This window comes from Nipponia nippon, unplaced genomic scaffold, assembly GCF_047370975.1.
Source record: "Nipponia nippon isolate SJK-2023a ecotype South Korea unplaced genomic scaffold, ASM4737097v1 scaffold_5, whole genome shotgun sequence".
In the NCBI taxonomy this organism is placed as follows: Eukaryota; Metazoa; Chordata; class Aves; order Pelecaniformes; family Threskiornithidae; genus Nipponia; species Nipponia nippon.
This window is the reverse complement of record NW_028262369.1, coordinates 23699130-23717122: the sequence shown is the minus strand read 5'-3', so window position 1 is coordinate 23717122 and position 17993 is coordinate 23699130. Positions and strand designations below refer to the sequence as shown.

Below are 17993 nucleotides of genomic sequence, written 5' to 3'. Positions count from 1 at the left end.
GGCTTTTTGTTCTCTCCTCCATAAAAGCAGCGTGTCCCAGGTGCAGCTGGTGGATTGGAAATTACAATTTACAGAGCCCAAGTTCATTTTATTTTTGTTGACTCTTCAATACCTGCATTTGTTCCCAGCTTTGTTTAATATTTATGTCTTCAGGATGAACCACAAAGCTTTGTTTAGGCACATTCTGTGCTGTGGTCAAATGACTGTAATTAGACTCTACCAGCACGTGGAAACTAAAGCGCTCAGCCTCATGTGTGATGTTTGCCTTTAGAGGTAGATGCTCGTGGGTTGAGTTTCATGCATTAATGGCAAGCTCTTACTATTTACGTTGTGTCTGTTTTATAAGTAAATGCAGGTTTTTACTTTTAGTTAGTATCTTTTTATTATATAAAATGTAACCAAAAGATACTGTTGTATAGAAATTTACATTGCTTTCTTTTGTCAGCTGTTCCTGTCTTTAAATAAAGCAAAACAAAACTGAATGTGCATTAGATCTTGAAATTATATCTTCAAATACCTTTGAAATACCAAATAAATATTTAACATTGTGTGTTAAATACACTGTACATGAAACTTGTCTGATCACATTAAATAGCCTGGCTAGTGTAACAGAATATCAGGGTGCCATAGTTACCATGTACTATTGTGTTAATTCTTCATCTTATCTCTTTATCTTCATTAAGATATTTGAATATGGAAACTGATAAACAGTAAATATGCCTTAGAACAGGATCTTGCCTCCTTGCATGGGGCTGCAGGACAGGATAAGACTACGTTGTGGTGTAAAACTGTGAGCAAGCCACCAGAAGCAAAGTACAGTAAATATTAATTACTGTGAAATATCTGTTTTTAAAAAGTTTCATTCATCAGAAAGCCACAGAATGAGATATTTTGTTGCAATACTGAACAGAGTGAGCCTTTGTACAAATATACAGGTACTTTACCTGCTCAAGTGGCAGTCGAGACGTTTGCGTAATTCGCATTGTGCACTTAAATGTAAAATGTCTAATGAAAATTCAGAAATAATTTTACTTCTAGGACTGAAGGTCTTGAAATTCTATTTGTTGCACACGGTCCATTTTGCTTTGCGAGAGAGAACAGCTCCAAATTTGATCAAAGGCTTAAGTATATTGAAACTATTTTAAAATAAAGAAAATCAAAATAATAGATCAAAAATCTTTTCAGATTCAGGACCTGGTTGGTTTAAAAACGGGAAGGAGAATTAACACATTAAATTTTACATTTAACCAAGTTAGTGATTAACCTAAACTTTAAATTCTAACTTAACATTTTTCCTGAAAAGATGCCATTTCCTATCTATCTTAACTTTAATTGTCTGTATGGGAAAGAAGTAATTTTTTCTTGCAAGCATATGCTTCTTAAATATATGCTAGTTATTGTCTAGAGAAAATACCAGAAAATCCTGATCAGACAAGCTTTTCTGCTTAGTATGGTGCTATTTTACGTTTGAAGGGCCATTTTGGCGGGGAAACCTCTATAGAAAGGTAAAAACTTCATGCAGGAGAAAGTTCCGGAGCACATGTTTGTGAAAATACTTATGTCTTTTGGGCCATTCCCTTCATTTGCTGATTCTCCAGTAGTTGTCAGTGAATGTCGTTTGCAGTAGTCTCACAGTAATGCAGAACTACCTGAATCCTGAGGCTATGTTTGCACTTCAAGTTGAGGACTGTGCTCCAGTGCTGACTTAAGCCTGCTGAGCTTGGTGGCCATGTGCTCTAACCAGAAGAGCTTTGGCTTTACCAATTCCTCCAGGGTGGAGCACTCAGTCCTGCTGCTACTGACCTGTTCAGATTGTATGAAGGAAACTGGGCTTCCTATAACATGCTGAGCATGTGTGAGACTCTCCCTCCTGACAGAAGTCTGGAGAAGGCTTCTTAATACAAACTCAACAGTTTTCACAGTTGATAGGGATTAGTCTGGCCTTGGAAGTTGACCCAGATCTGCACCTAAGTACTAGTACTGGACTACCTTGTGGTACTTCGGGCCAGCCAAGTGGAGACCAAAGTCTGTCTTTCAAAACTTGTATTGCTTATTTGTCTCCTGAAGTTAGGATGCTTTAATTGTGGATCTTTTTACTTTTTCATGCTGCTACTTGTTTAGAAAAACAAAAGAAAAGGTAAAATTGTCTGGTTTTTTTCTTTAGCTATTATGGGGAATCATAGCTCTGTTTAAAAACTGTTATCAATCCTTTCTACCAGGATCATGGTGGCACTGAACCTGCAAGCAGTGAAGAAGACCCGAGTTTGGAAGTTGTCATGAAAAACTTGACTGATGAGGAATCCAACAAAGCTGTAAGTGACTTAAAACGGTATTTAATGGTGATTAGAGCTTAGAAAATGGGAGCTCATTGGTTTGATTTGTTTTCTGTCCGCCTTTGTGTTGAGTATTGCAACACACTTTTGCCAAATAATGTCCAGTACATGTAAGAGCAGAATCAAGCTCTTAGCTTTACATACATAGGCTGTTTTCATGAACTAAGCAGTTGGTATAATTTGTTAAAATATTGAGATAAGAGTTTTTATGCAGCATTTTGGCCCTCTCCTGAGTTCTTTCTCAGTGAGGGGATTGAGTTTCCTCTCTTGCCATCCATGTGTGACAAACTTCAGAAAAAAGCGTGGTCTGTAAATCATATTCTTATTTGTATTCATGGCTTCATAAATTCTAAGGCCAAAATGTCTATTATCATAATCTAGTCTTGCCTCTTGAATAACATAGCTATAGAGTTACTCTCAGTAATTTCTACATCAAGCCCATAATTTCTGGTTTAATGCGGTACTGTCAGTGTGCACTGTAATAAATACTGAACTTCTCATTGATACAGATGGAGTTTTTTGTTGTTTAATGTGTCAGGATTGTGCATTATCAGAAATCTGAAAGTCCTTCAGGGTGCAGCTCTAATCTCTTTTTTTTTGGACTCTGTTAAAAGTTTAAAATGGAAAACTACTAAACATGCTGAAGAGTGATTAACCTAGAGTACCTAAAATTTGCTGAGACAGTCTTTTTGTCCAACAGCCTACTCCTTTTTCAAGGAGTGCATTAGCTGAGACTTACTGTGCGTGCACAGTTTGTGTGTGCTGTCCTCAACTAAGGAAACCTGACATTTCTGGATTTTTTTTTTCTTAGATGTCTTCTTCCTGCTCCATCATGTCTTTTGCAAAGACTGTCCTGTGTTTTGCAAATATGAGTTGAATATACATAACGTTCTATAGCTAGTAAGTATTTAATTAACCAGTCTCTGAACTCCAAGAGTTAGGAAGTGTTATATGCTATTCAAGCATCAGAATTAACCACCCATGTAAAATGGATTGGTTTGCGTTCCTAATGAATTACAGAAAAGTTGGATTATTTGTTTTTGGTAGCCTTGTGCGGAATCCTCCTTTGATGCGCTGGAGTATAAATGAATCAGAGTTTTATTGTATGTATTTACAGGTGTAATTCACCTGGTTTTATTGCTGTTCTTGCTCAACTTGGCAAGAAACTTTTGAGGGATTATAAGGTAATATGAAAAATTACTCAAAGACTGAAGTGGATAAAAATATATAAAATGTATTGTAGAAAAATGAACTCTTGGTGTAGGATATTGTGCTGTACAGCTTTTTGAAAGGTATTAGAGGAGCGTGAATTTAATGGGGAAAAAAAAATTTGCGGCAAACCAAGATAGGCGTGGAGGGAACATGCTGCTGGAACAACATGGAACCCAGAATATATTGGCAGCTTCTTTTCAAACTTGAAGCAAGAAAGAAGGGAACTGTGGAGCCAAAGGGTAGAAGTTACAGTATTTTAGACTGAAAGGTAAAAAAAAAAAAAAAAAAAAAAAAAAAGATAAAGTGTTGGTGGTTGAGAGTTGTCCAGAACAGGGCAATGGCGGAAATGTAAGAGAAGACAAAGGCATGGATTTGTTGAGAGCCTCTAGGTGAGGAGAACATCAGTATAGTACTTTCTCTTTCCCACTGTCCATACCAAGTTATCTCATCTTTCCACTTAAATTGTTCATGTAACAGCAACTGGCTGCTACAATTTACTTTTTATCTTTGGAATTCAAAACGCTTTATCCAGCAGGCCAGTATCCCCACTGTGGGACATATGGCAAGTGACCTGTCTCGGGTCAGTGGTGAGACCAGGAGGCAGTGAGTGTGTCACTCCTCTGGCTGCTGCGTAGCCCTGCCTCCATTCAGTGGATATTTGCTTAGAGGTGGCTCACTGATTTTTCCATTAGATAAATAGATACTGAAAAGTTAAGGGCTAGGAGGTGGATTTAGAAAAGTATTCTAATGCCTATAGATCCAACTGCTAATTCCATAATGCCTTCAGTTGGGCCACCCCTTGGTTTAGAGGGATAAATGGATGAAAAATAGTGGCGAAAGCCAGTTTCATAATTTCAGAGTTTTCTTTCAATCAGGATTTTAAAACTACATGGCAAATATTTCGAAGTGTATCTTATTTTTGTAAATGCTGATGGTTGTGATCAGTTCCCTTCTGACCAGAAGAAAATGGGCTTGTAGTCATACTGGCATTAAGACTTCGACACTGCAGTGCAGCGCAAGACAGCCCATTATTTTGAGGAAAAGAGATTTCTCTTGCAGTCTTTTAGTGACTGTTGAGGCAAAAGAAAACAGTGCCTTGTTTTTCATAGCATGATGGTTGCTACTAAAGCCTAATGCTATTTCATCATTGTTATTGAATTTCTCAGTCATATGTCAGGAGAAATCAGGAATGTAAAAGTCAACAAGTAAGATCAAGTTCACTGAGTAAATAAAAAGTATGTGCTTATCAGCAGAGATTTTCCACAAGTATGTGCAGCTCAAAGCATGGGCAGTATGTCTCATAAAGTGACAGCTGTCATAAAAAAATAATTCAAAAATTCGCATCATCCTCTATTCATTTGTTGCTGATAAATTTGTCAGTCTCTTGCAAAATACTTTTTGTTGTCACTTCATCACTTTAAAAAGTATAAAGTTATATAATAGACATCATTGTAGACTTGGATGATAAGGGGGAGGGGTAAGAAAACAACTTTATTTCTGAACTGGAACCAGTGGAAGTGTTAGGAAAAGTCTGCATGCTTATTAGATGAGGTTTGAGGTGGCCTGATAGAAGGTCATGGATTTCTGAGGACTGTAGCTATCTTGCTTTCCATAAGGTGTCGTTGGAAAAGAAATGATATATGGAGCTTTGAGATGTTCTCAAAACTCTTAACTTTACAAAGATGAAAATGGCTTGAGCAGTTGTTGTGTGTGCTCTGAAGCACCTTGCATCATTGGTGTCCTGGCAGAGTGTGTACGTAATTCAGTGTCCTGTAGGTGGGATAATTAAACTGATGTTTGGTATGTGAGAATGGGTTCATTTTCCTTCAAAGATTTGAACTTGGAACAATAATCTGTCTTCACCACAAACAAAGAACATGTCCTTGAAACACTGGCAAAGAGGAGGGGCTTTGTAAAAATGCTTTTGGATGCATTTGAGGGAGTTGAATTAGATTAAACCAGTCGGGTCTCAGGCTTATGACAAATGCTGAGTGTACAATTCAGTGCCTGAGGGGCTGGAAATCTTTTTATTTTGTTCAGGAACCTCTAGCATAGTCTGAGTTAAAAGGAGATGATTAGAGAGATTTAAAGGTGATGCTTGGTGCTTACTTGATGTGCCAGATGTAGTTTCAGATTTTAGTCACATATCAGAATGAAAAAGGGAAGTATGAAATAATTTTTCATTGCTCATTAAAACAATCTTGCATAAAATGACAAAGCAGTCTTCCCATTTCTCCCCTGACACCTCTGATAATACAATGAGATCACCACTTTATCTTTTTTCTTGTTATCCATTTGGATAATAGTTACAGTTGTATGGTTACAGCAAGCTTGGAGAAAAATGCAGAAGAAAAAATAGGGGGGGGGGGGGGGAAGCCTGTGAGGCTTGGCATGATTTAACGTAATAAAGCTCCAGGAAACAAGGCCAGTATTTTCAAGCTTGGCTACCTAAAATTTGATTTACATATTTTTTTTTAAGTGTATGAATTGTCATCTTAATTAGAAATTCTTTTGAGATGCAGAATATCTCTGTTGTCTTTTAAAATTGGCACTGAGCTTTTCTGAAAACTAGGTTGTTTATCAGGTTTTTTTTAACATGGGGTGAGATAACTAACTAATACTGTGATCAAAGTGGCCTAAGTCTGGCTAAGAGCTGACAAGGGGAGGACACTGTAACTGCCTGGAAGCAGTTGTAGAAGTAGGAGAGTAAAAATATTTTTTAGTGTATTGCAAGGATATGGAAAGAAATTAGGATACAAGTGGAGCCCGTGATTGAAGTGCCATTGTTTGAGATATTTATAATGAGGCTGGATGATGCATTTTAAGCAGTTACTTTATTTAAGTGCTGGCAGCATGCTCAGTGCCACTGAGGACTACCGAAAAAGGGAGGGGGAAGGAGAGAACGGATGACTTTGAACCCCTTTCTGCTGTAGGGACCGAAGGGTCTCAGCTACCTGTGTGCTAGAGATTCGGCACACAAATACCTGCACATTTCCACACAGCATGGGAATTGTTGTCCTGTTGCCCCAGAGGATGCACTTCCTTCTTTAGTGCTTCTTATTGCTCAGGAACAACATAGGCAATGCATGATAATCTCCTCCCAAAAAGCCCTTCCTTTACATTGTATGCTTTCAAAACTATTAAGTGTGGTTTCAGTAATTCCTGATACTCCCTGTATTCATACTATTTTTTCCACTTCTACGTTCTGGGCTTCAGCTTTGTGTTGCACTACAAGTGTACTTGTATGACAAAATATCAGATTGCCTAGAATCATCATTGTGAGTTTTGGAGGATGTTTTATTTAAGCTAATGTGACATTTTCAATACGCCTCACTTTTTTTTTTTACTTTTTAGGATGTGAAATGTAAAGCTGGCAAACCAGTGCTGGTGGATCAGCAGGAAGTGGAGGAGCAGTTCCCGGAAAATGTGTGTGTGGTTATGTTAACCGATAAGGGTGGGGGTTCAGGGGGCTTGATCTAGCTGAAGACTGAGTGAGACATAAGAATCATTTTCTTGGGGGGAAACTTAAAAAATTACTTGCTTCTCTTTAATTATGTGGAAATAGTCACAGAGGCTAATGTCAAGGATGTTCTTTGCTGTTTAAAAGTAAAAAAAAAAACAAAACAAAACAAAAAACAAACAAAAAAAACTCCACAACCCGTGTTATTTGGGTTGAAAAAGGTGAAGTATCATCCCTACTTCCTACATGAGCATTTCTGGAAGCACAGTTGTCCAGCCATCGTGATTTTCCATTTATTTATGAAGAGAATCTTTTCAGTTCATCTATGTGTATTGCTTGTTTCCCTTCTATTGACTCAGTGGATTTAATAAAGTACGATAATCAACAACTAATGATGATGTCCACATAACACGCCTTTCTGTGATTGATCTCTTTTGCTTCTGCTTTACTTTGCTTTTAGGTCCTCAACCAGATCAAACAATCCAAAACTTCAACAAAAGTACCAGTCAACTTACAGGAGATACCCCTGGTGCCAGCACCTACTTACCTTTCTCCAGAGGCAGAAGTCACCAGCCGTAGTATGAACCAGTTATTTTTTCCACCAATATAGTGTATATTTAGTACTCTAACCCAGGATGGATTTTTCTTTTCTTTCCCAGATAACTTTTGTTGAGATTTTTTTCTTTGAATATCGAATGACCTATTGTAAGTTATTTTATAAAGTGTTTGCATTTTCCTCTCATTTTATAATTTTTGAGAGCTTGAAGATGTCTTCGCTTGTTTTTCTTAACTTTTACATACAAAGGCATTGTTCCTTCTTTTAATTAAAATAAAAACAGGAGGAAAGGCAATCTGGGACATCCTCTCCACTCCACAGTGCTGGGACATGGCCTTATCTGTCCTGAATGGAATAATACACCTTCCCATCATGATCTGAATTGTATAAGTTATAACTGAACTAAACGGCCTCCTAGACATTTGCTCTGAACTCCCAGAGCTCTGGAGTTGTTCTGATTTAAAGACTTCAGAAGTGACTCAGAGTAGTAGTTCGATTTAGATTTGTAAAGGCGAAGAGCAAAATACAAGAGCTTAATTAGTTGCTCTCGTACAATTCCTTTGATGGTTTTCATTTTCTCATTGAATAGTGTGACTTATTTCTTTACCTTTTCATGTTCTTAGGCATCGTTCCACCTCCATTGCCTGTGGATCCAGCAACGTGTCCTATAGTTCCAGGGCAGGAGATGACTATAGAGATATCTAAGGGTCGGTCAGGCCTAGGACTCAGTATTGTCGGGGGTAAAGACACTCCACTGGTAAGTTTCTGTTAAATTAATATTTACTGTCTCTGTTAAAGAATAGGAGATAAACACAAAGAAAATGTGGAAACTAATGATGCCATTAATCTGTATTTGCTCTAATGAATTGTTCACTACAAGGAGGAGAAACCAGCAACTACAATTTCCAATAACAAATTGATAATTTTGGCTTGTATCAGATCAGTTGTTTTCTGTTCCTGTTTAAATTGAAAGGTTTGTGTTTCAGTAGTGCTTTCTGCTATGGTTAGAGATTGCAAATATGTATTCTTTTTTAACCATTGTGAATTAAGAGTTTCAAGCAGGTAAGTTACCAGAATGGTGGTACTAGAAATGAATGTCACAGAGGTAGAGCTACTTCAGCAAGGTTAACACCTCTGTCTTGAGAGCATAAATGCTTAGTAGATGTTTAAACAAACTGTAATTTATCTCCCTGCCAGCAAAAGCCCTTGCTGAACAGAAGTAAACCAAAGGTAATCTTCTATTGTTTTCCATGTCTTTTTGCTTAATCTTGCTCTTGGGTATGCTGTTTTAAAAAAAAACCTATCTTCAGCTAAATTAAAATGTATCAGTTCAAGTGTAAACTCAGCAAGTTAGTTCCGCTAAACCCTTCTCTGCCTCTGCTGTTGCTGTTTCCACTCCACTTTTCATTTTAGAGATGCTATGTTATAGTATAACAAAATGTCAGATTGGTTTTTTTAAATGTCAAATTCAGGTCTTTCATAAACAAGTCTGCTGCAGAGGTGTCTTTACTGGGTTCTCCTGAATCCCCTGCTGCAGAGACACTTAAAGCAATAGAGCTGCTCTGTTACATGTGGTTGTTGCCGAAAATATCATGGTGGTACATCATTAAGCAATTAAGTGCTGTGAGTGTCAGCAGCTACAGACAGTTGCAATGTAGTAATCCTTCTCCAGACCAAGAAAAAAGAAGGAAAAAAACCCGAGGAAGTTGAAAGGAAAAATAAAGTTTTGTTTTGCAAAGTGTAGGCTGTATCTTTTACCGTATTAAAGCTGAAATTGGAAAAGGTTCAGCTTTTGATCCCATTTACCCAAGTCTCCGATTACATGGAGTTTGGATGAATTGCTCTGTTTCACATGGAGATAGATCTGAATTATGTTGAAGGCTTAAATCAGCCTATATGGTTTTCACTCTGTCCAGCCATGCGCTGTTTTGTACCCAGTCCCTTTCTTGTCAAGCTCCTCAGTGTTGAGTAAATTCAAATAAGAAGTTCAGCATTAGTCATCTCTCTGCTTTTTCATTTTACTGGAATTTGGAAATAATACATGGCAGTCTGTCAGACGCAATCTGGTACATGTCTTTCAAGAGATTTTAATATAAATAAATGAAAATTATAAATATCTGCTTTACAGAGCAGATGAGAGAAATGCAAAGGATTTTATTCTTTAAATTGAGTAAATGGTTTTGGTTTAGTATTATACTTTCATTAGTTTATTCATTAAACTGTCCTCCTAGGAATTTATTTTAAAAATATATGCACTTGATTGCAGTAACTGTAATTCATGAAGGGAAGGAGTTCTGAATTCCCACGTTTCTGATCCTCGCATTGCAGGACTTACCAAAATTAGTCCCTGTTTCTTTTCGTGTTTCTGAGTCTGCTCATTCAAAGGCAAGCAATGTTGTTTCATAGGAAACAAGTTACTTTTGTGAAACTACACTCTAATCTGACCGTTTACCACGTGCAGAGGCCCTGTCTGGGATTCTTCATAACTTGCTTATCCAAAATGGTGCATGCAAACCCTTCTTCTCAAAGCAGGTAGCCAGGGTTGTGTCTTTAGCTGGTGGGGTTATCATCCCTCTGCCTACTTTATACTACTGATCTCCCCCAAATGATTTTGATGCCTTCCTTTTTTGCCACGAGGGCAAAAAACCTTTTGTTAAAGAGTTGAAATGAAGTTCACATAACAAAATGAAGAGGGGTAAAAGAAAATACTACTGAGGACTGTAAGAAAGTTTCTGTCTTTCTGGATTTTGTGGACTAGAGAGGAAATATAACAAAATTAGGTACATGGAGCTGAGTGATCTATCTTGTCTTGCTTTCCATCATTTGTTTCTAACTTGGGGATATAAATGGACATCTTTTGTATTATAAAAAAGGCAAAATAAATTGACTTAGAGCTTCACTGGTTGTGTATGTGTTATGCTTATGTGCCATAGAAGTTCCTCGCTTCTGAAGGTCTCGTGTGGCAGAAATTGTGTATCCAAGACCCACTGTTTTCTGCAGTGCAGCAAAATTAAAATGAAGCTATAATTGGCTTCAGCAGTTCGAGTTTGGTTTTTTCGCTTTTTTCGAAATGGGAATTGTCAAATCAAAGTTGGAAAGAATGGGAATAGCACCATTCGTAGACATCTCTGCAGGCATGAAATAGGGATGCTGTTTTTTGTACTCTTGTAGTTCAGATGGTGCACACAGACGAGAGAGGTGAGATGCCCTGATGGGACCATGCAAATGTGTTCCGCTGGGGACAAGAAAAGGCATGGCAGAATAGGGATGAATCAACGGAAGCAGTGCCTGCATGTGTCACAAACAGCTGCAAAGACTTTTTCTTTTAACTTTTTGTCCTCTGAGAAAACAAGACATTCTTCCTCCGTTTTGTACTGGGATGTCTTTATTTCGTCCCTGCGCAGGTGTGTAAGTGCCTACAAAATGATGAAGGATATCAACCCCAGTTCCTAGGATCTTAGAAGTAATTTATGGGTATGGGCAACAGAGGGAAGCTGTGTCTTGATAGAATTTGTCCAATCTAAGGGGGCTATGGCAAGAGTATAAGGGCCTTATCTATGTGGTATTAAAATGCATTTGATCTAAAAATGTTTAACTGAGTGCTAGTAGTCAACGCTGGTGCACAACAGCAGCTCATGTGTGATAGGAAAAGCTCACTTCAGAATATTTTGGATCTTTCTTAAACACATAATGTACAGTCCCAGCTTTTGGAATAATAAATCTGGCAGCCTGCTAAAGGGTCTCAGTGCTTCAAAATGAAATATGGAGTGCAACTTTTAAGTCATAACCTTAGGAATCTCATCAGAAATCACCAAGTAGAGACATGAAAAATACAGCCTGTGAGCAGGGAGGTTAATTTGTTCAGGAGGTTGGAAAGTGATGTCTTAACCCCTGTGAAATGTTTTTTGTTGAGAAGATGACCATCCCATTAAACTTGCAAAACCTTTCAAATTGCATGTATTATAAGCAAGGACTGTGGCTGTGTGCTTAGGGGAGCAGGAGAGAATCAGCTGGAAAGATGTGCTTGTACAAAAGGCACGGGGAAAGAAGGATTGTCCTTGAGAGTTGTCTTCGTGTCGTTCATCTTTAGACTGCTGTAGCCCTTAAGCAGTCCTATTTCATTTTATTCTAAGGGTTGCTTTTTATTTTTTGTTTTTCTTCGCTGTCTTTCATTTCACCTTTCCATGTACCCTTGAGAGAACACAACACATGGCCTCTGCTTTAAAGCAATTAAACTGTGGAGTGGAGCTGGCTGAGGTACAGGGCTTTCAATTTGTGAGATTTTTTTTTTTGGTTGTAGTCCAATCAAACTTCTAAAAGTAACCTCAGAGTGGGAATTTAAAAAAAAAAAAAAAAAAGAAGTGTTTTCAGAAACATCCCAAAACGAGGTTTGAGGCTCTAACTCTGCTCCCCAGGACACCATCCTGCCCTCTCGTCCCCCTGGTTGCTGAATTGTATATAAATGCTTGTCAGCTCCACCACTGCTAATACAGCCATAAACCTGACAGGGGTGTCATTGTCACTCAGCAGCTGCCGGTGCTCCCAAGGCTCCTGAACCGCTCCAGCCACGGGACACCCGGGATTCATGAATGCGTCAGACCTGTTTGGGCAACGCCTGTGGTGCAGCTCTGAGAGCCGCAGGCGCTGCAAACACCAGCGCACTGGGCAGGATGCTCGTGCTTGGGCTGCCAGCTCCAAGCCTGGACAAGCTGTGACTCTTAGTTAGATGTGGAGTTCAACTTTCAGACTTGGGCATTCATGGCGGCAAGCCAGCGTTGTCACGGCCAGCTGGCCCAAGGCTGCCAGGCTGCGACCGTGCAGGTCTGGGACAAATAACTGGCCCTGCAGGATACAGGACTAGCAGCACTGGATAGTCCAGTTGTTCACCATGGATTTAGGAAACATTCCTCAGTTATTCTGCTTTTGATTCATTGCATTCTGCATAAGTTGTTTCAAGGCAAATAATTTAGCTTCAAGTAAAGGGTTTTTTTCCTCTGAAACTGTTTTGCCAGAAAGTTTCTGTGAGGTTTTCTTAAATGATCTGAGAACAGGGCATCAAGGAATTGGTTAAAAAAAGGTGTCCTGGTACTCCTTCAGATGGCATGTGGGGTTAAATCATCCAAACCCCATTATCACCCCAGAGTGGGTGAATGCTGCAGTGTCTTGTCCAGTTAGCAACTTGCAATGAGCCATTTTCTATAAAACAGGATTGTCAATTTATAGGGATTTTATTCTTGTCAGTACACGGAAAAAGCATCGCTCTAAGATACAAACATTTTCCTAGTAGGTGGGAGCACTGTTTTGCTTCCAGCTGAATAATTTAGTAATGGTTGAGTTGATTACTCGTAGTTATTGACTCTGTATTTGCTGCCTGGGTGATTAAGACGCGCAGACATGCCGGAGGGGATTCAGCAGTTTCAAGGCTGGTGGAGGCTGGTACAGGGACATTCCCCCCAGGCACAGTTAGAAAACCCTGGGAGGGGAGGAGAGGGCAGAGGCTCAGCTGGGTCTTGAAATTACAGTTAAGTACTGAAGAGGCACCTACAATATAAAAGAAAAAAAAGATTGCAGGAGCGGTAACCTAGGGGCTTTTTGGAGGTGGAGTAGCTAGGAGGCAGTCATTATCTGAACCTTACATAGAAAGAAAGTAAAGAAGCATACTTTATCCTGTGTCTTTTTTATTGAAAATGACAACAAACATCTAATGCAGAATTTTTGTACTGGGTTGTCTACTTTGAATTTGGTAAATAAACTTTTTTTTTTTTTTTTTACATTTGCTTTCAGCTGGCTTTAATAAAAAACATTTCTAAGGCAATTAACAAACTTTAAGGTACTCCATCTGTAAAATAAAGTGATCCACAAAGCCAGGAGACTGGAACACTTCAGCAATGCTCCAAAAAGTAACAGAATATGCCTGCACTCAGCTAACACTAGTTGGTGTGAGAGCTGGTAATGCCAGATTCGGAGAGGAAAAAGCTTTTCTAATCATCTCGGTTAGCCCAGAAGGCTTTCTGGCTTGCCGCAGAGCAGGGGGAGCTTCGTGATGGTGGGGATGCAGTTTGACAGAAGAATATTTAGATTCAGTCTGTCAGTCCAGGTGAGTCATACCTTGCATAAACCCCATCTGTTAAGGAAGGGCAAGGGAATAATCAAGAAAACTGTGACTTTAAATTGCAGCTGTTCAAGACCCGATGTTTGCCCCTGGAGCTGTGAGGGCTAATTACCCTGCTAGGATCTCCACGCTGCCAAGAGCAGGCTGTTACTAATACCGAAGCCAAGTTGGATATCTCTGTTTTGTGCCATGCTGCAGTCAGCAGTGGGGACCTACCTAAACATGGGGACTGATGTGACTTCTGTGTTACTAAACAAACAGGTTCTCCCTTGGTTGAGCTTTCTTCCCTCCCTCCCACCTCAGTTTTATTTAGATTCAGGCAGAAATAACTTCATAAGTTATAGACAGCTGAGGTCTGAGCGACTTTGTAGACAGTCATCAAGTGCAGCTAAGACTGAATCTGTTTTAGTGGAATATGCTTACCTTGTAACTACAAATGAAAAGCAAGATACTGGTCTCAGGAGGGTTTCAGCAATATATTGGCTATAGATACTGTTGCTGTTAAGTCTATTGCACAATGAATGGAACAATAGAATGAAAAATGGTAATAGAGGTCCTAAGTTTTTAATCTTGGCTTGGGTATTGTAGAGGAAAAGTTTGCAGTTGGGAGAGAAAAAAATGCAATCACTTCTTAACCATCACCCACATTTATAAAACAGAAGGCAATTTAATGACAGAGTGGTAAATGCAGTTAGCCTGAAATTGTGAGGAATTGCTTTGACTCTTAGTTGGACAATGTTAAAATGAAGTTGGTGGATTCATCATAATTCCAGAAGGATGTTAGCTTACAACAGCATGAAAAAAACAAACTGCTTTGTACATGAGTTATCACAAATGGGAATTAGAGTAGCAAGTTTTGCAAATCATGTATTTGATGGATCTTTGGCAAGGGTTTAGCTGACTGTACAGCTAGCTTGCGTAGCAGTGACTTGCTTGAAGAAGTTGGTGTCTTCCAGGAGTGTAAATCAACCATAAAATTTAAGCTAACAATATACAAAAGCAGTAGGACATGTCAGAATGGACTTCAGAAGTATCTTGCTTGCTGCTGGTTGAAACCACTGGCTTTTGGCTTCCTGTGTCATATGCATTCAGGATCTCATGCATTCTTTATAACCTGTGTTATGCACTGTACACTGTAAATTTTCATATTTTTTTTTGTTTAATACAATAATGAGAGTGAGAGAGTTAACATTTTAATATGTAGTTCTGTGTTTTATTATTCCCTCTAAAATGAGCATGTATACTTTTTGAAAAACTTTGGTTTGCTTTGGCATGTGATTCATAGAAACATAGCTCTTTCTATCATTCTGACTTAAGTCATATATTTTTACACTAAACATCTTATTACCTTAGTTTTATTATTTCAGAATCAAAGGAGAGCTTGCAAATGTCTATGACTGCAGACCGAAGGAATGTTAATGAATAGTGCCATTGAATTTTCAGGTTTTAGCTTTTCTGATCTTAGAGAATATAACTGTAAGCAAAAATATTATGCAAGCTGAATAAAATTTAAATAAATAAGGACCAGATGTAACTATAGGGGCCTATAAAATGTAATACAAATATTATCCACTTCCTTAAAATAAATCTGTATTTTAGTATGAAAAATTATATTCATATTGATGTTGTGGATTAATCTTTTTTATGAAAGTTGGCAAGTGAACACCATCTCTTGCAAGGTCTTGTTCTTAAATGGGAAACAGACCTTTTGTTTTGACCTTGAGTAGAGAAGTTTTTCAGTATCATGCAATGTAAAGTATTTTTACATTAACACAGTAATACATTTTTACATTATATAGCCTGTTTTATTACAGTAGTGTTTGGCTTAGGATTTTGCGTGCCTGTTAATGGTTTGTGAATGCTAGCAGTTGCAAAATATTTGAGTGTTAGAAGGCGGTATATGCAGCACGATGCATTAGATAAATCCCTTTAAGAAGTCAAGTGATTTGCTTGGAGTTGACCTTCAGCTTTTGTTGCTGAACTGTTATCTTTTAGATTCCATTTAGATCTGCGAATGGAAGATCATAGATCATAACATAACTGTTGTAATTTCCTTTGCCTACAAGTAACCAGCAGCTGGATTTATTTTAACTACTGACAGATTCTTATATGAGGCTAATTCTTCAGCGAAACACACTGTGCAACTAGTTGATTTCTACTTTATCTGTGAACCAGCCTGTAAAAATGAAATGACAATTTTACTATTCTGGACAAAGTATTATAAAAGTTGAAAAGGAAATAACTAGTGATATTGTACTTGCCCTGGAAAAGAGATAAATTTGTAATCCTGCAGTCAGCAAAAACCCTTGTAGCTTTATTGTCTTTAATAAATGCTAATTTAGTATAACATTTGTAGCTATGTAGGAAATTTGTTGGAAATATGTAATATTAGCTTAAGAAAACACAACTTGTCAACTAAATCAGAAAACATCTTTTCCTGAGTGTTGTTTTGTATGTAGCTCACTTTTTTGCTTCCTCAGGAAAGTACTCTAATCCAGGCAGAAAGCTTTATTTCTTACACCAAATACATATTTATGGTTAGCGGTAAGATTCGTTCACCTAAATACAGACCAAACTGAGATACAGGCATGTAAAATTCATGTAATTCCAACAGTTTGTCCTGCCTGCTTTCTAGCACTGCCCAACCACGTAGGTTCCCAAAAACCTGGTGTCTCTGTTTTGGCCTGGACTTTCAGCATCATTGTCTGTGTGTGCTCAGAAGTGTCTGTCTGGGAGACAGGTACCTTTTCCCCATATAATGCTCCCTTAGTCCGGGACAAATGGCTGGTGATGCTCTGGTGGTAGAGATAGCCTTGTAGCTAGAGGACAGAGCTATGGATCTGGTTTCTACTCTCAGGACTGTTTGGGGGAATTTTTTTTTTGTCTAATGATTAGCACCTTAAAATGCACATCATGGAAAACGTGGTCTGGGGTTTTCAAACAACTCATTTCTAACTGAGTATCTTACCCAGTGTTACTCTGTTCTGATGATTATTGCAGTCCTCAATGTGTAGTGGTTCACCTTTCTTCTGTGAAGTGCCTTTGATCCTGTCAAAATAATGGCTGGGTCTTGTAGACTGAAATAGTACAGCAAAGATAAACCAAATTTAATGTTAGCTCAGTTAAAGAAATAGCTTGTTGTGAATGATCTGCAGTAGTTAAGGACTGTTCAGTACTATGCAAGAAGCATCTTTACCAAAATTCAGACCTTTTTCCTTGTCAAATCTAGCCAACACCAGGTATGTGGGGATTTCTCTGCTCCAGTTCTTTTGAAATCTCCCCTCTTGCATACTGTTCCACCTTTTATCACATGATACAACTTAATAAAAATAGCCATGATATTAATCAATCAAATAATGTTTGATTTATTGAACATTAATAATTAAACATTATCAATTAATCATCAAACTTAATGTTTGAGCCTCCTTCATGTCTTGTCCTTTTACTCTCTCACCCTCTACTCCCAGCATTTGCAAATAACAGTCTGGGGGGTGATTTTCAGTGGCAAAGGGCACCTGCATTGAAAGCTGCTGCTTGTCCTTCTGAAGAACAGCTGCATAGAAGAAAAGAAACGCTAGAGAGACTGGCTCAGAAGCTATAAACTTGCAGAAAACGTGTGAGCAGTCCAAGCCTAAAGCCAGACAGCTTGTGAGACTTTCTCACCACTGTTTATGGTCCTGCAGGCTTTTAAGGTTTGCTTGGTCAGTGATTTTCCTGAATAGGAAGCTGACTTTACCACCTTTCTCCCAAAGGCTCAATCAAGACGGTGCTATGTGGTCATTGCCTGGGGTCTCTGCCATACCAGTTCTTGACATTTAAGATACAAAGATTAAGCTGTCACTCTTACTGAATTTAATTCTTAATGTTAGCATTTCTATTTGTGCTCTCTGCTGATGGGTGAGTGTGATATTGTTCCCCTATCAGGTCTCTGAAGTTGTTCTAAATCAAGCAGAAAAAAAATCCACAGCTTGGGGGATAGTTCCCCAAGAGTTCAGGGCTATTCTCCTTCCTCAGATAGAAGGTGATGCAATGTAGATCACGCTATGCACATTTTACAAGTTCTATTTTCCATAAGTGGATTCTCAGATTGGGTGCCAATTTCTGTAAGGTTGTCTTGCCCTCACCGTTCAGTATTCATTCGCTCTGCACCAACGTTGTTGTTCAAGGTGTTGACCAAGAGGCTCCATGAACTCTTCTACTTATCTGCCTTTTCTTCCACAGCCAAAACCTTGTTTCGTCAGAGTCAGTGTGGGAGTTGTCACTGATGTGCCTTCTCTTTGCTCAAGAAGTCGGTGCAATCACAGTGGTATTCTGCTGGTA

At 38.5% G+C, this 17993-nt stretch overlaps 1 protein-coding gene across 9 annotated transcripts in view; it reads left to right on the top strand.

Annotated features, from left to right (window-relative positions):
* The window catches only part of PATJ (PATJ crumbs cell polarity complex component), a 162758-nt gene that overhangs the window by 119192 nt on the left and 25573 nt on the right, over positions 1 to 17993 (top strand). For all 9 annotated transcript variants that reach the window (XM_087734682.1, XM_087734680.1, XM_087734676.1 and 6 more), the window contains 4 exons: positions 2220 to 2312; positions 6900 to 6971; positions 7466 to 7583; positions 8185 to 8318. In XM_087734682.1, coding sequence (XP_087590808.1) covers positions 2220 to 2312; positions 6900 to 6971; positions 7466 to 7583; positions 8185 to 8318 — 417 coding nt within the window. The remainder of the gene's footprint in view (positions 1 to 2219; positions 2313 to 6899; positions 6972 to 7465; positions 7584 to 8184; positions 8319 to 17993) is intronic.